Genomic DNA, 22,541 nt, shown 5'->3' on the forward strand with positions numbered 1-22,541 from the left:
TTCTCTGGTTGGACAGACGTCACAAGTGGAGTTCCTCAGGGAAGTGTCCTTGGCCCCATACTTTTTTCACTTTTTATCGATAAACTCGATCAGGGTATCGATGGAATTACTAGCAAATTCGCAGATGATGTGAAGCTAATGGGGGTAATCGGGAATGAAAGCGATAGGGAGTTGCTCCAGACCAACTTAAACAAGATTGCAGCATGGGCAAATGAATGGAGCATGACGTTTAGCGTAGATAAGTGCATGGTCGCTCATTTTGGTTCGAACAACCAACGGTTCTCTTACGAGTTGAATGGTGTCACTATCCCGGATGCAACTAGAGTCACCGATTTGGGAATTCTCATTGACGAGCGACTTAAGTTTTCTGAACATTGTTCAGCGGTTGTCAAAAAATCGAATAGAATGCTTGGTCTCATTTTCAAAAAGGTCTCTTCGCGTTCTCCTAGAGTCATTCTTCCTCTTTTTCGAGGCTTAGTTCGTCCTGGACTGGAGTATGCTGTAAGGTTTTGGAGACCATACCTACAGAGGGACATAGACTTGGTTGAAGGGGTGCAGAGAAGAGCTACGCGTGTCCTTATTGGCACACAGGGCTTGAGTTATGAAGAAAGACTTCATTTTTTGAATATGTTTACATTGGATGAACGCAGGTGTCGAGGAGATATGATCGAAGTGTTCAAAATTTTCAATGGGATGGATAGGATGGACCATGAACTTTTAGTACACCGCCAATCGACTGCTTTTACAAGGGGACACCAGTATCGATTGGTGAGGGACAATGCAAGGTTATGGTGTCGCAGGGAATTTTTCTCCAATAGGGTTGTTAATAAATGGAATAGCTTACCCCCGGAGGTAGTAAATTGTAACACAATTGACACGTTTAAAAAGAAATACGATAAACATGTTGGGGTAAATCGAGAAGCTATCCATTCTTAGAATAAGACAACCATAAGTAATCTTTATGGGCATCGTATAATATTTTATCATGTGTATATATTGTTTGTAATTTGTGTTAATTGCATTTTTAATTGGGTTGCTGTATTTTTGAAACATATGTCAACCATATTTTTATGGGCATCTTTTTATCAGCCACCTCGTTGGGCATTTTGCCTGTTGTGGCGTTGTATTTGTATTTGTATTTGTATATATATCCAAGACACAGCTTTCCCACCCCACACCATAAGTAATTTCGAAAAAAATTCTTTATAAATTTTCATCAAAATGTCAATTTTTAACTGTTTTTGGGGCGTTTGGGGCATCGGAAATTTTTTTCAATAAAAAAAATTATGCAAACTAATATATCCAAGACACTTTTTCACCCCAACCAAAAGTAATTTCGAGAAAAAAAATTTCCTATACTTTTTGATCTACCCTATTATATACCTCTAAATTTTCATGTTTGTGGGACTTTTCCTTCTTGAGAATGATCAATTTTTATCTGCCAACTTCATAATTTTTTTAGTATTGTACAATATATCTATTTGTCTTTGATAGATATTGTTCTCGACACTATAACAAGGATAAAGCCTCTGACAGAGATGTGAGTTAATTATTAATATATTTTTTAATTTTTTTTTTTTCTCCCCAGATCTTCCCTCCTTAACGAGACATATACATATATAAAATTACAGTATATATGGGTAAAGGGAAGTATTTTTATGTTTAAGATAACTTATTTGTGGATACAATTACAATAAAACATAATTTACCTCACATTTTCCTTGATTTAGTTTTTTCCCTTCATTTATTTAAAATTAAAATCCTTTTGTGCATGATCTTGAGTTTAAATTTCATGATTGATTCCATTTGTTGCCCTCAGGTATACTTGCTGTTGGTAAAACTGTTTCTGTGTACTCCAGATGTTCATGAACTGTGTCCCCCATCCTCATCTGTGATGTATGACTCAACACCTCCTCAACATAATCTGGAGCTTGCCCTTGAAATGTTGACAAAATATTCTTCTTTTGTTGACCCTTGTGAGGCAAGTTTTTTTCCCTACCTTGTTTTACCTGTAATGAACACCATTTTATGATTACTCTACGTCCCCATTAGCATTCCATTTTTTTTTTAATTTTAACACAGTTTCACTTGATAAATATAAACATGATTAATAGGATATTGAGGATAATACAAGAATTTCTAAAACTATCTTTAGTCACTGTTTAGAAGCATAATTTCTGCAGAGTGTATGATGCAATCTCACCAACAATGAACTCAGGCTTTTTTTTCCCCCTTTTGGATGACTTGGGGCAGCTGGGTGTGCTTTCATTAATTTTGTAGTCTATGGCATTTTGAATGGATTAGTGTTTGGATATGTGGTTGTCAGACACCTCAGGGTACTGTGACAATTGAATATCACTGCAATTGTTTCAACATTACAACTTTACTGAAAGAAGGATTCTATCAAAAGTCATTAGAGACCTTAAACCACAGATGAAATTGTAGTCAAATAAGTTCATCATCTGTGCGAAACAAAAACTTTCAGCAATTATTATTATTATGGTGATTATGACTATTATCATTATAATGATTGTAACTTAGTTTTTGTTACTATAGTTGATGACACTTGTTAGAATCCCGCATAATGCTACCATTTGGGGATCATTATCAATTTTGCAAGGAACAGAATGGATCACTATCAAATAACATAGGGAAAAAATTTGCTTGCAGTTTTTCCACATCTCTTAATAGCTGAATAACAAAAGTGCAGAATTTTAGCTTAAAGGGAAAAAAAGAGTACGTTTTAGAATGAAAAAAAAAAGAGCAATTGAGCATTTTGCAACTAATTATGTGGGAAAGAAAAACAGTTCCGTTTTAACAGCTCCATTTCCCATACATCCCATTTGACAAAACAAGATGTATGTGGTCACCGTAATTGCAAACATGATGTGTTTTGGATATAGTTATTGTTATCAAAAACCAGTCATGATGCGATTAGTAATCCCATTAGTGATTAATACATTGATGTGCACCTTTATAAACTGAAAACCTGTCTGAAATGGATTATTTCTTGATATTCTGTTTTATACTGAGATACAGGCATCTCAAAACATTGAAACATGGGATCAAACAAAGATCAAACACTTTGATCCCTTTGGGTTGAAAAGTGTTTATTTAAATTTTTTTTTTTTTTTTTTTTGCCTGTTTTGTTTATTGTGCTGTTTGTTTAATTTAAAAAAATATATTGTATGTACTGTGAAAATATACTGCTTGTAACAAAATACATGATGTTAGTAAACTGTTTAGAAAAAAATTACATAACAAATCATAAGTTGAATAATCCTGTGCAGATCAGCAAGCGACTCAAATAAGATGCTCAAAGCAGGGTTGTAAAAAGAACTCGGCCCAGTTAGTTTCTATTAAAAAAACCCTGGTTATTTGGGCAAAATGAGGAAAATCAAATTTTTTTTCCCACAAGTTGTACGTACATTCAAGTTAGATATTTTTATCCTTCATGTGTGCATCCTTTATTGTGCCTCAATATACACTTTTGGTGCATGCTAAATTATGTATTTGGTTAATAAAACTGACATCCCTATTGGTAATAATTGTTCATACACTGACACCTTCAGAGCAGTATCTAAACCTTGAGTCATATGTGAAACTGTGGTAATAACATTGTCTTTGGCAGGGTTGTTTGGTTTATATGAAGGTTTTAACAGCTGGTTGATGCAAGGATATGTTTAGGAATGAGAGAAAATTCAAATGCCCTTATGGGGAATCAAATCCACATCCTTTCACTTTCCGGGTAAACGCCCTAGACCGCTAGATTACAAAGGCAACAAATATCTCTGTTTTTCCTTGGAGCTCGTGTACATTGAACTGAACTGTACATGGACAGTTGGACCTAACTCAGGCCAAAGCTCACAATTGTGGACACTGCCACCAGATGGCGACTTATCCGAGGATGATGTCACTCTCCGCTATCCATACACATGAGTTAGGTCCGACCGCCCATGTATGGTCCCGTTCAGTGCACACGAGATTCAAGGAAAGATTGAGATATTTATCACGTTTGTAGTCTAGTGGTCTAGGGTGTTCACCCAGAAAGTGAAAAGACATGGGTTCGATTCCTTGCAAGGGCAGTTGAATTTTCTCTCTTTCCTAAACATATGTTCGCATCAGCCAGCTATTAAAACCTTCGTATGAATAGCGGAGAGTGACATCATCCTTGGATTGTTTGGTTTCAACCATGTTGGTTTTATCCGAGTTGTTTTTTTCCCTTAAAAAATCACAAAAGTGGCATAAATATATTTATTTCCCTTTAGAAATATTGGTTAGTTATTAGCCAGAATTTTTCATTCCTGCCACATTCTCTATTCTTGGGGTACATTCGAATGGTATATCTTCAAATGGGATAAGTGTTTTTTTTTTCTTTTGAAATCATAAAAGTAACCTGAAAAAAATATATACAGTAAAACCTCGTTAAGTTGTCACTCCGGTTAAGTCATCATTTTTCTTCAAACCCTTCCAGCTCTCATAGAACACAATGTTATTAAACCCTCGTTTACTCATCGCTAATTTTGGTTAAGTCGTCACTATGAAAAGTTTGAGAAAGAGGAACAGACTATTTTTATGGCTGTCATTAAAAAAAGAACTTGTTAACAGCATTGCCATATGCTTAAAAGTCACCATAAAATCCTATATACCCAAATGGAACAGTTTAAGTAACAAAAGTTATGCTGGGGAAGTTCATTTGCCGACTAAGGTTTTTGAAACGTTGGGGACTGTTCAAGCTAGTTATCATTTCTGCATGGGCTCCATTGGAGAAACTGGAGAAACCGCGAGACACCCAAGCTCTTTCACAAGAAGCAATGCAAGCACTTCGCCCCCCCCCAAGGGGGCGGGGGGGGGGGGCAGGGCATCTCCAGCAAAACCAAAATTTATTGATGTGTCAAAGATTACATATAGTGCAAGGAAATCCAAAATTATGTAAATCGAAGAATCAAATTAATCAAGTTAAAGTCAAAGTGCAATGAGCACGGATAATAAATAATCACAGAAAGCATGGACTCTACTAATTTAGGGCTTGAAATTTAAACAAATTATCTTTGTTGAAAAAAATTAGACAGTCTTTCCCAAGTTGAGGTCGTCTGTTTACTTTTCCCTGCCGAGGGCCTCTCCACCAAGTCAAAAGTGTTTGAGATTACCTTGTAGTTGTATCATGAACTACTGATGAAGAATTCAAACACTAAAATTAAATTTGATGTATATGTAAAATTAATGTGCAATAGAGATTTCTGTTATGAAGAAAAGCTACTTATTCAAATAGTTGCTCTGTTAATCTAAATTAAAAACTACTAGTATAAATCAAAGTGTACAGTACATTTCACCACAATAATTTAAGTAATAAGAGATTAAAAAGATAAAATATTGCTATTATATTTTTTCTTTCGCAATCTATAAATTTTATTAATATTGTTATTTTGATTCATACTTTAATAAATGTCATATTACTTTAAATTTTTATGCGATTTTCATAACATCGCACATTAAAACTGACGGAACTCCACTTAATTTGTCACTGCGCTTAAGCCGTCATAGTTTTTCGACAACTTGAGGTGACGACTTATCGAGGTTTTACTGTATTTTTAAATAATTTAATTATCTTAGTTGCTTAAAATTCTATACAGCAGCCGAAGTTTCTCATTCTTACCATATTTTCTAACTTTGGGCTGCATTCTGATACTCTATTTTAGCTAATTTATGAATGAGGATTGCATCACGCATCCAAATGTAGTAGTGTATTATCTCACAGGCTTTCCCCTGCCCTCTTCACAGAGGCAGCAGCAGTAGTAACTTCACTATCGTGTTAGGGGTAGGTGATCTTATAACCCAATAGAGAGACACCAGCAGCCTCTAAAGAACAAATGCCAGTATACTAGTAGTTACATCACCTCAGACATTTTCTTTCCTTAAGAAGAAGCATGTCTAATATTGTGTGTCACCACCTGGCTTAATATTAATAGTTTTTATATTTTTTTATTTTCACTATTACCTCCAGTTAATCGACGTTCTACTATGCAGTAGTAAGTGATCTATAAAAATTAATCAACTATATACAGGGTGATTATAATTAAAGTTCTAATTCCAAAACACTATACAATAAGAACCCCCCTGGTTAGAATGACGTGCAAATTTCTATGGATACTCCTGAAGCAATGGAATTTTCTTTTCCAGAAGAAAAATACTAGAAAATGTACAAGTAGATGATGCAGTACCTAGCCAGCAATGTAATTTGTGCAACCACATTATTTCAGCACTTCAACAGCATCAGTGTGGGGATAGCACAACTTTTACAGGGCTCCCACTCGTCCTACTTTTGCCCTACTTTCTTAGTTTTTTCCTATGTTCTGGTTTTTGTCCTACTTTCTTGGTTTTGTCCTACTTTTTTTACCAAATCCTATCTGCAAAATTTGTATAATAGGTTTTAATTGAGCAGGGAATCATCGATATATTGCCAAATAGTACAAATGTTGTAGATTGCAATTAATGATCCTGCCTAAGCAGAAATTGTATCATTTTCAAGGTTATTTGGGGGGTGGGGGGGGGGTCATATGCGGACCATTTGGTTTATTAATTTTTCATTTGCTTAGTTTGAGGATTCAACAAGTAGAGTACTCATTAAAAACCTCTGTCTGGATGGAAAAAATAATTTTTTGTTTACTTTCCGTGGTCTTAGACAGTAACTAGCAATCATCATTCAAAATTAGGGTGCACATTTTGTGTATAGGTGAAACAACTGTTTGCATTACAAAGCAGTTGGATACATAAGCCTATTCTACGTTTTGTGATTCTGATGCTACCCAGTAGCATTCCATTGTTTTCAGTATTTTTAGGGCATGCAGGGGCATAAACAATGTATACAATACTCTGCAAAGAGCTAGAAATGAAAGTGCTTCGTTTTTCAAAAACAATTACACTATAGTTTGTTTCAGGTTAACTTTGCAGTGGAGAGAAAGGTAGAGAGTGTATTCCTTCGCCGCAAAATATAGTTCCCATACGTCGGAGGTTTCTGATGATCATTTATATAGAATATTTCAAATTTTTTTATGATTTCGAAAAAGATACTGAAAAAATACCGTTTTGAACCAATGTATATTCGTTCTCAAGAACATTTTGGCGCGATTTCCAAGAAATTTTACCCGCCAATATCACTGTCGTGCTTTTTTTTTGGTTGTATAATTATATATATATATTATATCGTCATTTTGTTGAATTTTCCAATACACTTTTCCATTCAGTTTTGCATGTAGTTATAGGCCTACACACCCAGACGAATATTTAATCAGGTTTTTTTTTCTCCAAAAAATAACCTCCAACGAATTCAGATATCACTCATAGATTACAGGAAAAGTCCCTCTTTCACGACAGCGCCGATACCGTTGAGAGGCTCTCTTTATGGGTTTAGGTTACGGTTCCAGGCACCCCCCCCCCCTTTTTTTTTAATTATCTATTTCTTGCCGTTTCGTGGGTAGGGGTGGTTTCTGAATTCCAATAGCCTATAGCGGAGGGTGCTGACATAAGTAATGTCTCTTTTGCACACACACACAGAGGTTGTCTCTCCAGATAAATATAAATAAGCAAGAGAGAGAGAGAGAGACCCACAATGGTTTAGGCTTGCGGTGTATTTTTTCCTTCTGTGACAGTTGTATCTTTTCACCAGAGACAGACACGCTAAAACGTTCTCCGTTCTTTTTGGCAATAATGGATAAAGCACGTTATTGAAAAGAAGAGGAATTTTGGATTGCAGATGGCCTGATGGAACACATGTTGGAGCAACGACAATTAATAAGTAATTGAGAATCCGATAGTTCTACAACTTCAAGTCAGGATTCCATAGAATGGGAATCTGTAAAAAATTACTAAAACTGTAGTGATAACAAGTGGCATCGACGTATATGCGTTCGGGTGGGTGAGCGACGGAAATTTCGGCAAGAAAAGTGAGTAAAAGAATTCTAAATTTTTCCTTTCATTTTTATTATTTGGGGCTATTCCCAAATTCAAACGTGAAAACCGGGTTAATGGGAGTTACTAAGATGCTTTTCAATAAAAAAGAAAAAAAATTTAAAAAACCGCACTTTAATTTCTGAAAGTATCGACGATGGTTTTTTTTTTTTCATTAGCTAATTGTTACTAACTGACTGCAATTTTTTCTACAAGCATTACATTATGCGAAAAAAATATTTTTTTCTGTGAAATTGGCGAGAATCAGCCATACCTTACCGAGGCTGCGCATCAATACATTGGTTAAGAGGCTTTCGTTGTCATAGCAACGAGTGATGCGGTTCCCTCGTAGCTTCCTCTTCACTGCAAAGTTAACCTGAAACGGACTATAGTATTGAACAGTAAAATATAAACAAATCCGTTTAAACAAAGGATGACAACACAACTAACTCATTTACATCGGAACTTGTAATTTACATATTTTGCACACTGTGCTTGTGAAAGTGGTCTCGAAGGAGCATATTTTTTAAAAATTGTACGTACCTTCATAATTTAATGTACATTGTTGAAGAGAGTTGGCAGGTTAGACTGTGGAAAAATCCAAAAAGAAAAAAAAAATTTATATATATATATATAAAATTTTAATTTGAATACAAACAATTTTTTTTCTGTGGTTGCTAGTGCACTGTCTTGGCCAAAAATTGTTTTTCTAACCAAGTCATTTCTGTCATTTTGCTTTGACTTGAGTCAATCTTATAGGATACTGAAATATATTTAAAAAAATTAATGGGGGAAAAATTGTAAATAAAAAATATTGTTAGGAATTATTATTATTGCTAATCAAAATTAATTATTATGTTTCACATTTTACTAAATTACCAATTTCACTTATATGAGCAGACCTGCCAACTCTCCAGATTTAGGCGGGTGACTCCAGATTTTGACAGAAAATTAGATTTTATGCAAGCTTTGACATTGTCGTGACGTCAGTGACTACTGTCGTCGTTGGGGGAAAATATCCATAGAGGACAGCCATGGTCATTACCATCGAGCAGCTGTAAAAAAGGTCTTGGTGACCACGTTTAAGCAATTGGTAAAGACGTGACTTTGTTTACATTGCGTTTATCGGCAGTCGTTTATCAGGAGCATGACCTTGGTTGCAGAAATTCCTGTATAATCGTTATTGTATTCCATTAACAGCCGTGTGGTAAACACAAGTTTTTTCTTCCGCAGCTTTGTAATTTCTAGTTTTTCAAATTGTTTCCTCCGATTAAATATGTCTTCAGAAAGAAAATATAAAACTATGCTATATAAAGCTTAATAATGCTATATAAAGCAAATGTACAAGATTGGTAAAAATCCTATTGACAATCCAAAGATAAAACTAGAATATTTTTTTGCAGTGTTCCATTGTTCAAAAGAAAAACAATTGGATAGTTGAGACTCGTGTCCCATCCCTGATCATTTCAAAGGGTAAAAATCATAAAGCAGTAGATTGCTAGGTAAATTTGGTTGCCGACCCATGCTTCAGAGAGTGTGAATGTGATGGTATATTTAGTGTGTTACAACAACGCTAATTCTAATTGGATAGCCATGTGCACATATTTCTATAAGACAGTCATTATAAAATCGAAACCACAGAGTAGTTTACATCAGTTCCATTAAATATATGTGTATTTCTAATTAAGCCAGGTGCAAGTGGCTTTGTGTGAACTTGAGTAATGAGGATTGGTTGAATTTTATCATCAATGAAGGTTTATGCACACATTCATTTGAACTCAACTCATTAACACCTTATTTAATGCTCTATGTCAAAGTAGAACACTCAAGTCCAACATGCATTGGTGGGAATAATTTTGTATAAAATAAAATTTCCGGATATGCAATTTCATAGGAGTACATAACACATGTGAAATCTAGTTTAAATTGTTTCAGGAATGTGTAAGGTGCAGTTGGCAATAGAGAGGGGCATGGAGGGAGGTTAAAATTATATTTATTTTTTTATATAACGTGGTCATCATGTATTCCCAAGAAGTCATGACAATCTGTAATGAAATAAATAATCTGTACTGAATATATAAATAACAATTTTCAATACTTTTTTTTTCAATCTCCAACAATAACAGTTATCACAGTTACAATAAAAATTAACAGATAGCATTAAAGGGGGGGGGCCTGAAGTTTGAGGCTATTAATTTTTGTGGTTGCAAAAGCAAATACTGTGCCTACTGTTTATGGGATATACAGTGAAACCTCCCATAACGGATACTCCCCGTTTTTAGTGGACACCTCCAGTTACCAAACACTTTTTGAATTATGTCAATGTTACTATCCATTATTGGAGAATAAAAATTTTCGGTTCCATGAGTGTCCGTTATTGAGAGGTTCTAATGTAACTTAAAATTTTTCAGGTGAGACGTTTCAATGCAGTCATAAATCTTTTGACAAAAAATCAAAATCACCTACAGATATTCAGTTGTGAGGATTTGAGAATGAATGATTAATGAATGCTGCTTATATATAGTAAAACCAAGCGACAATCATCACCATTAGAAATTATCTATTAGTAATAAAATTAATTTTATTAAAACTAAGTAACAATTGTAGTTTTGTGAGTTTTTTTTAAATAATTTGAATATTAATAGATATTTTTTGTGTGATGTGAATATTACTTTGACCACAATCAATGCAACTATATGCATATGTTTATAATTTTATAGTTCACAAATTTAATTTTTTTATGTTTTGTAATGAAGTTTGCTGTAATTTTTTGAAACTTTACTGTAATTATTTTTCAATTTTCAACTCTTTTTATACTACTCTGTTGCAGGAACGTATTTTGATGCAAAAAAAAATCAAAATTTCGTCACTGCATCTTCCAAATTTTTTCTCTTCCAGGGGGGTGATGAGAAACTTTGTTTTTGAAAAGAGGGCAATGGACTGAATAAGTTTTGGAAGCACTGCTTTAAATGTACTGATTTTGTCAACTGCAACAAAGATTTCTATGACAAGATTTTTCACAGAGTCTACAGGTGTCTCGTGCACCGATGCTCTCACATGCAGTCCAGTGGATGTGGTGTGCATGGACGAGGTGCATGTCTGGGTTTAGTAGTAGTAGTAGTGGATTCAGGTCTGGTGAGTGTGGAGGTAACACCATAGGTCCAATCTGTTGTCCGAGATATTTTGCATTTGGCATATGTCAGGCAGTGGTGCTAAAGTGTGCTGGGGCTCCATCATGTAAATTTTCATAAGGTGAATGATTGGCAGCTTGTTCTGGAAAAGTGTGGCTTCTCCTGACAGAGCAGATATGACATCAGAAGTGAGGACTTTTGTTCGTTGGATGTGCTTCTAAGTTTAGCTTTTCTGTCTGTCTGAGTGGACTGCCACTATAGGTACCATTATAAATATTGTTTATCTAGATGAACACTACCATCCTCCAAAATTTTTTTATACACAAATTATGAACACCCTGTATACCTGTAAAGCAAATAGCAGTGTGCGTTTCTTATGAATAATGTATGTAATTCTGATCCTATGTTTTTTGTTCCCTCCTTGATTGAAATACTAACCAGTCATCTGGACAATTTCTATTTTCCTCTCTTTTAGAAGTTAAAAGCTGTTAAAATATATTTTTCAATTAAAATTTTTTTTACGAATACATTGATACTGAGTTCATCATGTTCTTTACTTTTGTTTTTTCAAAATCATCTACAAAAAAAAAAAAAAAATTTAATAGCTGAAGTAATTAATAATTAGTTCTCTAAATTATGCTGAAAATCAGCATGATATGCTATTCTGTCATAGCCAGATGACTGATTAAATTCTTTACCTCCAAATACCTAAATTTTGTTTTTTTCTTTTTCTACTCAGGTGATCACTATTCTGCCACCTGATGTGCCTGTTAGTAAAATTAGGAATTTTTTGAAGTCTGTTCTACACAATTTCCAGACCGAAATGCACAAAGTGAAGTTGATCAAGTCCTTGATTTCGACAGAGAACCTTCATGTTAGTGAACATTTCATTTTTATGCTAATATTCAGATCCGCAATCTCAGCTTTCTGCAAGAGGTAGTTAGAAAATGATTTTTTTTTTTTTTTTTTGCCTACAATCAAGGCTCCAACTAGAGAAAAAGATTTATTATGCTGCTCATTGAAGCATTCATTTTTACTTCCTCCCTTTTCCCTAATTTTCAGCAAACAAAGAATTAATTCCGAACTCTCTCTACTCCAGCACTTATCCGCTGTCTCCAAAGCAGAATATGCTGTAATATGTGTGACACACGTCACAGCACAATCAGTGCTACTGCAGAACAATCTGGGAGCATTTAAAAAAAATTATAAAACACTGTTATGGGAATTTTCACTACTACCACCACTTAACCCTACACATTCCTCTATGGAATTTCTAGCGAATTGATGCATGCCGGAATGTGTGTGTGTGTACGTTTTGTGAACCTAATGTAACGTTCGTTTTTGTTTAATGCTTGTTATATGCAGTGGTGCCATAATTTTTTTCTAATTTTCACTGCATAACATTTCCAGTCAGCTGAGTGCTCGTTGCAGGACAATATAAAACATTCTGCTTTGGGCCTGCCTTCTCCTAGTTTCAGCCCTGCTCACAAACTGCATTACTTGGAGTCTAGCTTAATATGTTTTTTTTAATGATTCCATAAACTCATATGTACTTATCCCAGCTGGTCTTCCATTCCCGGAATAGCCCAATGCCAGAACTCGTCTTTTGGCATCTTTTTCAAAACTACTTCCACCTGCTTGAGAACAGACATTTGTGAGGGTTATTGCTGTATGTGCCTCCACCTTGCCCAACAAATCCTATGTGTACTGTATTTAACGTAAAGACATTACCATACAGTACTGTGTGTAACTTGGGTTATCCCCTCAAATAAAATTGAAGCTTCTGATGCCAGTGATTTTGCTACCATATTGACAGTTAAGAAACCTAAGTCAGTGGGCTGTATTAATAAAAAGAAGGAAATTCTCACCAGCAAAAGGGTCAAAGTAAAAGATAAGCTTGGAGTAAAAGGTAAGGATAAAAGGAAATACTTCAATCCATATTAATAATGATTACCTTTTACTTGCTTCCTTCATACCGGACAACCTGATATTTCATAACATCCCTGAAGAAGTTGATTTTGAGTCCCCCTCCACCCTGGAATCCAAAATCATTAAATGCTGCTCCGACCTCCTTGAATTAAACATTTTACCTAGCGATATAGATCGTTGTCACAAAATAGGCCCAATGCCAGAACTCGCCTTTTGAAATTTTTTTCAAAACTACTTCCACCTACTTCAGAACAGACATTTATGAGTGCACTTGCTGTACATGCCTTCACCTATTAAAAGAGCTCTCAGGTGCAGACTCTCCATCATCAAATTTAACAAATTCAAAATTAAAAGTGACATTCTAGTCTAAAAAATGCCTTTAAGTTAAAAAATAGTAACATATCAATCTTGGAAGACTTCTCATCCGAAATACGCAAGCTTCGTGGGAAAATCTGGAATGCTTCTCAAAAATTTCATGATAGGGACCTGAAGGTCAAACTTTATCATAATTTTGCTTTTATCAATAACTGTAAATATGTTTGGGATCCCACTACTAACGATATTGTCTCTATCTTCCACATCCAATCTAGTAGTAACCCCTTTTGCCTGCTCATTCCTCTCATACCACAACGCCCCTCCCCCTTAGGCCACTCTCTCCTGGAACACTCGCATCATTCACCCAACCCTTAAATTGAAAAATAAAGTCTTTAAGTTGGGAACCATTAACACTAGAAGTTTAAGAAATAAAGTTGATTTTCTGGAATCAATCTTGCTAAGTCATAATCCCCACTTCCTTGCAGTTACAGAATCAGGGTTAGACAATACAATCTTTAATTCTGAAATTTTACCTCCTGGTTTCAATGCTTTTCGAAAAGACGGAAACTCTCAGCTCACATTTATTTTCAATAATTCTATCCCCCTTACTGAAATTTGTTTAGATTCTGACCTAGAAATCGTTGGGACCAAATGGCGCCAACCAAACTGTTTCCCACTGGCCTTATTTTCTATATATTTACCACCAGCTTCCGATTTTCACTTGTTTGTCCAACTCGAATCAATCCTTGAAAGTTTCCTTAATACACATTCTCTCTTCTTATCTCTGGAGACTGGAACCTCCTGAGAATCGACTGGAAAAATCTGAAATCACTGTCTGGCAACCACCGAATCAACAATAAAGTCTTGGACATCTTCTATAAATTTAATCTTGTCCAAAACATTTTAGTACCAACAAGAACTAATGTTCACTCCAGCTCCACCCTCGATCTTATCGCCACCTCTAACCAAATTCAAATTCTTGATACTTACACCTTCGAAGGTTGTTCAGATCACAATATCCCATTTATTGATTTCTCTCTTCATAACTCTATCCCTTACAAACTTGCTCCCAAATGTAATTTTAGCAAGGCCAATTTCTTTAATGCAGTCCATTCTTTGCTCCAATTTCAATGATTTTCTATCGATATCCCTCTCCAATGATGTTCATATCCTTTGGTCAACTTTCAAACTTATTATAGACAAATACAGTCAAATGCGTAGCTACAGTCCCGACAAAAATAGTTTCTGCTAAGTTTCTCCACAGTCCTTAGATCAACAGAAACATCATTCACCTTAAGAGGAAAATCTAGTGTGCCGTCTTCAAATATAAATCCAACAAATCTAATGCACTCAAATCCTCAATTTCCACTTCCACTCGGAGTCTCTAGAACCTCATCTCTACACAAAAGTCCAAGTACCTATCCCACTCTTTACCAAATTACTTAAAAACAAATCCTACCAAATTTTGGAACTTCCTCAGACCTAAATCTGTTGGACCTACTTCTCTCAAAATCTCAAATAAAAATGTCTCGTCTCCTTCAGATATTGCTAATGAATTCAATTTGGCTTCCATCCTGTTGTAAGATTTGCGAACATGTTATAGCAAAGGAAATCCAGGCTCATTTAGACTCCATTAACTTTTTCTTTCCCAACCAACATGGCTTCAGACGATCCCTTTCTACTACATCCCAATTGTCCCTTTTCATCCATGATCTTTCCAAAGCCATTGACGAGTAGGTACAAACCGATATCATCATCTTGGATTTCTCTAAAGCCTATGATAAAGTTCCGCACAATAGACTCCTTAAACTTCCCTGAAACCCTCAACTGCACCACTAGATTTTTTGCTGCTGATTGTGTAATCTACCACGCAGTTCATGACAGATCTGATCAAGAAATTCTCCAACGTAATCTTGTTTCCATCTCAGATTGGTGCTCACACATGTTGGCACATGCCTATTAACCTATCTAAAACAGTTTTCATGAGAGCTACAAGTAAAACTCTTTCCCTCAAATTTTCAACTTACCAAACTTATATTTCTCCCATTTTTTCTTATGCAACTGAGGTCTGGGACCCCACACCTCTAGTAACATTGACAAACTTGAATCTATCCAAAATAAATCCACCGGCTTTATCCACGACTGCTGGTCATCTTTTAGTTCAGTTTCCAATCTCAAATTTGAACTTAATCTCCACCCACTTGCTATCTCCCACTTAGCCATGCTTTGCAAAATTATTCATGGTAATTTAAATTTTGATACTTCCGGTATTTTGTCTAGGCCTTCCTATGTTTCCAATAGACTTGACCATCCCAAAAAATTGAAACTTATTTTTGGATCTACAGATTGTTTTAAATTCAGTTTCTTTCCCAATACCATAGTTGAATGGAACAAACTCCCCTCTACTATTGTTAACTATCTCACGATCTCCGATTTCTTGTCTAATGTTTCAAAGCATATGTGTAATGTACCACGTCCTCTTGTATAGGCTTTGGGTCAACGATATTGTATAAATAAATATCTGAGTAAAAGGTGAACAGGAGCCTTCCTATGTTGACTCCTGGAAATCAGCTGAGTGCTCAGATTGTGTATGCTGTGTACTCGCTTCCTTGCAGGAGAGCTCCACATCTGAAACTAGCTTTTAAATAATTTATATACAAATACAAAGGCCACAACAGCAAAATGCCTAGTGAGGTGGCTGAAAAAATTATGCTCATAAAAAATGTGGATGTCAAATATAACCAAAATACTTAATGTAAAAGCAGCTATAACCAAAATTGATTAAAAAAGTACTCTGTTGTAAAAAAAATTATGGTTGTCTTATCTAGGTTTGGTAACTTCTCTATTTATCCTACTATGTCTATTATATTTCTTTTTAAATGTATCAATTGCGTTAGTATTCAAGACCCCTGGGGGTAAGATATTCCATTTGTTAAAACCCAATTTGTAAAAAACTCCCGGCGACACCACATAGTGGAATTGTCCCTTATTAAAAAATACTGGTGTCTCCATAGGCAGAGATAGACTTGAAAGTCTGGGGGACGGGTAGCACGATGATGATAATGTCAATTCATATATATGCACATTAGATCAGTTGGCTCCACCTTTAACGCTGCCCCCCCCCCATATTTCTGCCCCTGGTTGTCCCCTTGTCGAAGCAGTGGATTGACAATGCATTAATAACTTGTGGTCCATCCTATTAATCCTATTTAAAACTTTAAATGCTTTGATCAAATATAGTTGTGAATAAAATTATTCTCATTCTATTTTGCTTATCCCTTGTATTTAATTATTTTTTTTTGTTATCACGTTAAGGTGCAGCATCAATGTATTCGTTGTCAGTCTTTCAAGTTGGTAGTCTCAGATGTGGACCTATGCAGAGTTTGCCAGAAAAGAATTGGGAGAGGGTAAGCAATATAAGTTTAAGTCCTAAATATGATACCCAACTTATTTACTAGTTTTTTCGGTTGGTGCTGATTATATCTTTGTTTGTACAACATAGTCTCCATACAACATAAATTCTCAATCATCTATTACTCTTACTTTGATACTAAAATAATGTAATAATCGGTGAAAAAGAAGGCAAATCCTGGGCGAGACCGAAATTGGGGTTCCTGATGATATTTATTGCACTTTATACCAAAGTTGTCAAATTTCTTCTCCGGGTAGATTTCCCTTCCCTCTGGCTAGATTTTTTATGAAAAAATGGGGTTTTTTTTTGGGAAAATTGTTTTCGAAGAAAATGTGTTGTTTTCAGGTTGAAATTTTATTTTAAGCTTAGTTTATGTATTCCAAAAATTGCTGCATAGTGCAGGGTTTAGAATATGTATATTTTGAGGTACTTTTAAAAGATTTTTTGGGAGCAAAAATGTGATAATTTCTTGGAATCATATACTTTTTATATAATACATAAATATATAAAAGTATAAATATATACAAGATATACAGAAGACTGGATGTTGTGAAGATATTTAGTATTTGAGATGTTAATTTTTTAAGGAAGGAAAAAACTCATCTCTGCCTCTACCGGGAGTCGAACCCGGGTCCCTCGATTTTTTCCTTCCTTAAAAAATTAACATCTCAAATACTAAATATCTTCACAACATCCAGTCTTCTGTATATCTTGTATTAACAAGTGGAGAGCGACATTCATGTCATATATAAATATATAGTAATATAAAAATGAATATATATATATATATATACACTAGCTGATACCCGGCGACGTTGCCCGCCCCATAAAAAATTTATATATGTATAGCTTATAAATTATTTCTTAATCAAAAAAATTTCTGCATCAAGTAAGTGAAAATTACTTTTATTTTTAAATATTTTAATTAAAATCTTCAGGCAATCGCTTGTGGATACACAATATTTTTTCTTTTCCCATCTGGTGTGTAGATGTACAAATTTTTGCTATTACCAACATGCGAACAGGTGACGAAAAGGTGTCCGTGTGAAAAACAGGGCTCAAGTAGGTTGATACCTGCCACTGCTAACGACTGGCCTTGCGCTTTGTTGATTGTCATGGCTAAAGCTAAAGGAATCGGGAACTGTAATCGCTTGAAAGTGAATGGCATTTCTTCGGTGATAATTGGGATACGTGGAATGACGCCTTCTTTTTCTTTGTCACATCCAGTTAGAATCGTTGCTTCAATGATGCAATTGTGCAATTTCTTCACGCAGAGTCTGGTACCATTGCAGAGTCTCGGTGTGTCCAAATTTCTTAAAAGCATTATAAGTGCTCCAACTTTGAGGGTCAAATTGTGTGGTGGCACATCCGGAATATCCAAAGGAGTTTAGAAATTCTGCAGGATACAGAACTAAATGTCTGTGCCATGTCTGTGACAGTGTCAACCGATTTGTAAGATGTGGAGTCTCCCGGAATAATTTTTAGGATTTTTCCGTTGATCTTGTTCACGCTGTCATTTTTCGATGCCAGAATCGCTTTCTCACATAGCCACTCATGGTTTTGGTGATTTTGTTGAATGTTTGGGAAGACTTTGTCTGCAAGTTCTTGAACCGAGTTTATATATATAAGAACTGGCAAACTCCATTAGGGAACGTTATCAGTCCAGTGCTTGGGTCTACGGGAATTCTTCCACTGCCAAGTTTGATCAACTGATGTGAAAATGATAGAGTGCTGAGTCATTTTGCAGTTGAACTCGCATGTTGGTGGATAATGATAATTTTTTAGCTTCGTGCCAGAGTGTTGATGATTTGAGGCAAGCATTCAGTTCATCAGCTGGCGTTGAACATTTTTATTCTCGGTTTTGTCGTCGTAGTTGTTGTTCTCTGTTGTTAGTGATGTCATTCGTCCAGCTTGTGCAGCGAATATTATTCAAACGCCTTTTAAGCATTTTTTAAATTGAAACTATATCTCTAAGATGGGCGGTTGATGAGATAAAGGCGGCATTAGCACTTACAGGACACCCTGTATACAGGCAAGCAAAAATACCCGGCTCTCTTCCCGGGTTTTCTTCAATTACTGGGAGGATTGGAAAAGTGACAAACTGTTATAAAGGAGTAAACTGTTATAATAACAGAATTAAAGGTGTGGCAAACCATTGTAAAGGCATATATTCACATCTGAAACGCATTGTTGGAAACCACGGTAACCAAAGTAAACGTTCCGAAAGTGATTGTTGAGGCCCCAAAACCATTGTTGCCCGACAGTTTTTTGCCCATTTCGGGCATTTGCCCAGCTCTGACGAAGTTTTAAAGTAGCCTACGGTTCAATCCCGGACCTGTTTGGTATATATGCAAAATCTGGCGATGATCGGTCTAAAACTGTAGATTTGTATAAAGAGCATACATACATACATACTTTCACATTTATATATAAGACTAGCTGATACCCGGCGACCTTGCCCGCCCCGTAAAAAATGCATATATGTATAGCTTATTAATTATTTCTTAATCAAAATATTTCTGCATTAAGTAAGAAAAAATTACTTTCATTTTTAAATATTTTAATTAAAAACTTCAGGCAATCGCTTGTGGATACACAATATTTTTGTTTGTCCATCTGGTGTGTAGAACTGTCTGCGATGTGTGTCTGTGACAGTGTCAACCGATTTATAAGATGTGGAGTCTCCCGGAATAACTTTCAGGATTTTTTTCATTGATCTTGTTCACACTGTCATTTTTCGGTGCCAGAATCGCTCTCAGAAAGCCACTCATGGTTTTGGTCATTTTGTTGAATGTTTGGGAAGACTTTGTCTGCAAGTTCTTGAACTGAGTTTAACAACTGGCAAAATCCATTTGGGAACGTAATCGGTCCAGTGCTTGGATCTACTGGTTGGTCAATTGATGTGAAAATGATAGCAGTGCTGAGTCATTTTGCAGTTGAACTCGCGTGTTGATGGATAATGATAATTTTTTAACTTCGTGCCAGAGTGTTGATGATTTGAGGCAAGCATTGAGTTCATCAGTTGGCGTTGAACATTTTTAATCCCAGTTTTGTCAGCGTAGTTGTTGTTCTCTGTTTTTAGCGACGTCATACGTCGTTTGTGCAGCGAAAATTATTCAAACGCCTTTTACGCATATTTTAAATTGAAACTATACCTATACGATGGGCGGTTGATGAGATAAAGGCCGCATTATCACTTACAGGATTACAGGACAACCTGTATATAGGCTAGCAGAAATACCCGGAGCTTCCCGGGTTTTCTGCAATTAAATTGGAAAAGTGACAAACCGTTATAAATGAATAAAGTGTTATAATAACAGAATTGAAGGTGTGACAAACCATTGTAAAGGCATATATTCACGTCTGAAACGCATTGTTGGAAACCACGGCAACCAAAGTAAACGTTCTGAAAGTGATTGTTGAGGCCCCAAAACCATTGTTGCCCGACAGTTTTTCGCCCATTTCGGGCATTTGCCCAGCTCTGACGAAGTTTTAAAGTAGCCTACGGTTCAATCCCGGACCTGTTTGGTATATATGCAAAATCTGGCGACGATCGGCCTAAAACTGTAGATTTGTATAAAGAGCATACATACATACTTTCACATTTATATATAAGATATATAATTCTCCTAATTACCTTTTTTGTATGTAAGCATTTAGGTACGAGATTCACATATTAAAATGTTGGAAGAAATGACAGACAGAAAATGTAATCATGAACTTAGATATGTAGTATATGTATTATACCTGGTCAGGTCGCAAGCTATGGTCGCATTTTTTGCAAAATGCAAAAGGAAATCTTAGAATGTGAAAGAAGTGGTAGCCACTTTTGTAAAAAATGCATACAGGAGGTATGGAACGAGTAGACATCCAACCATCAATCATAACATTAGCATTGTAGCATTTTGCTAAAGCTTTTCTCCTCATTTTCACTTTTTTACGAAAGGAATTTTTTTATCTAGCTTAAACCCTGTACCTGATATGTATTATGTGATAAACATATCCAAAGAAATTATTGCTTATTTATAATACACAATTTTTCACACACACACAAATCCTTGTATAAATAAATTGAAGCCTCTGTGAAGAATTAAATCAATGTATGTAAACTGAATTTTCATTCAAAAAATATTTACATGCTTGCATTACTTTTTTATAAGTTTTATACATGTGCATCAGACTTTCATAACTGAAATATCAAGTGACAAAAATAACATTATCTCGTAATGAAAAGAAACTAACTTTGTGGGATTTTTGAATTGAACATTGATAATGAATAACCTTCAAGTGAAATAGAAAAAAGGGTAGTTTTTCTCCAAAAATAAGACCTAACCAAAAAATAAGCCTTAGCTTGATTTTTTAAGATGTTCATAATGTAAGCCCAACCTCGAAAAAATTGGCCTGTTAAAATCATCAACCAGGTAAAGGCATTCTGTAAGTCTGTTGCTATACATGACAGGTTGCCTTGTATAAAGTGATATTAATATACAATAATGTTATTGACATTTGAATTTAATGATAATTCAAGTTATTCTGTAGTTTTAATTTCCCAAAAATGGCTAATTTATACAAGTGGAAAACACCTTCAAAGTAATGAATTCTCAGAATGACTGCTATCTCCTCCTCTTAACCAGATCATTTTTTAAATATCACTGCTCTTTTAAAAATATTTCAGAATTTAATTTAATATCGCAGGGATATTCTTCAACAGTGAGGAATTCAAGAAAAAGAGAAGCATGTGACTTTAGCTCCTGAAAGGTTGGGTTCAATTAAACAAAAAACAAAAAAACTTTATGATTCTGGTTACATAGCTAAAGGTTTTATTTTTGATGGATCAGGACAATCTTGGATACTTTTTCTGTAGGGTTTGAAAAATTTAGAGAAAAAAAAATTCAGGCACCATCCTGATTTCTCAGAATTTTCATTATCGAAATTCATTTATTTTAACACGAACAATTTTCTTGCTGCAGTTCTGCATACAACTCAAGGTTCAGATACAATTATGCAGAAGTGGGTGTGTTTGTGTGTGAACAATTATTCCCCTTATTGTATGATCAATTTTATTAATCAAATACATGTTTAACATGCACCAAAAACATATAGACATATGTATTAGACATAATGTAAGATGTATACATAAAGGATGTACATACATGTTTAAATTAGATATTTTAAGGTCGTGGGAAAATAGGAAATTAAATTTTCCCCATTTTGCTGGGTTTTTTACTACCCGTTTTATACACTAGCCCATAAATTTGTAAATAGTTAGAAATTCCTAAAAATGATGTGTGTGTATTTTTTTAAATACAATTTTACAGAAAAGTTATTCTTATGAAGGGATTTTCTTTTCAAAAAGAAAGGTTTTAGTTAAAATTTTTGTCAATAGAGGGTGTTGCATGAAAACAAATCATTGGAAATATGCAAATTAAAGGTTCTATAAGATGTTGGGTGTACGACTAACAGCTTATTTCTGAATTTTCCATTACCTGGCCACTGGCCATACAGTTTTCATTGGGGTGCTAACATTGGTGGATGAAGCACTATTGGTGAAATTTTTGATTTAATGCAACCATTCGACTACTAATTAGCCAGATATGCACCTCGTCCATATTCCTCTGCAAAACTTCTAACGAATTGGTGCATGTTGGAATGTGTGTATGTGTAGTGAACCTAACGTGAAGTTTGTTTCTGTGTAATATGTCTGTTGTGTGTAGTACTTTTTGTTTTTTTCAAACCGAGCACAACTCAGGTCTATTGCCATAGACAATTTACTACCTAGTGAGTTGTGCCGGAAGTGTAAGTGCGTG

General features: G+C 35.1%; 1 protein-coding gene across 3 annotated transcripts in view; it reads left to right on the forward strand.

The window, feature by feature from the left end:
- Window positions 1-22,541, forward strand: part of LOC149075141 (vam6/Vps39-like protein) — a 196,220-nt gene that overhangs the window by 171,086 nt on the left and 2,593 nt on the right. For all 3 annotated transcript variants that reach the window (XM_089245724.1, XM_089245725.1, XM_089245726.1), the window contains 4 exons: window positions 1,495-1,540; window positions 1,820-1,981; window positions 11,818-11,952; window positions 16,638-16,729. In XM_089245724.1, coding sequence (XP_089101850.1) covers window positions 1,495-1,540; window positions 1,820-1,981; window positions 11,818-11,952; window positions 16,638-16,729 — 435 coding nt within the window. The remainder of the gene's footprint in view (window positions 1-1,494; window positions 1,541-1,819; window positions 1,982-11,817; window positions 11,953-16,637; window positions 16,730-22,541) is intronic.

Source organism: Pholcus phalangioides, unplaced genomic scaffold (genome assembly GCF_987345545.1).
Source record: "Pholcus phalangioides strain wild (caught in Gottingen) unplaced genomic scaffold, Ppha-v1.0 ptg000016l_1, whole genome shotgun sequence".
NCBI lineage: Eukaryota > Metazoa > Arthropoda > Arachnida > Araneae > Pholcidae > Pholcus > Pholcus phalangioides.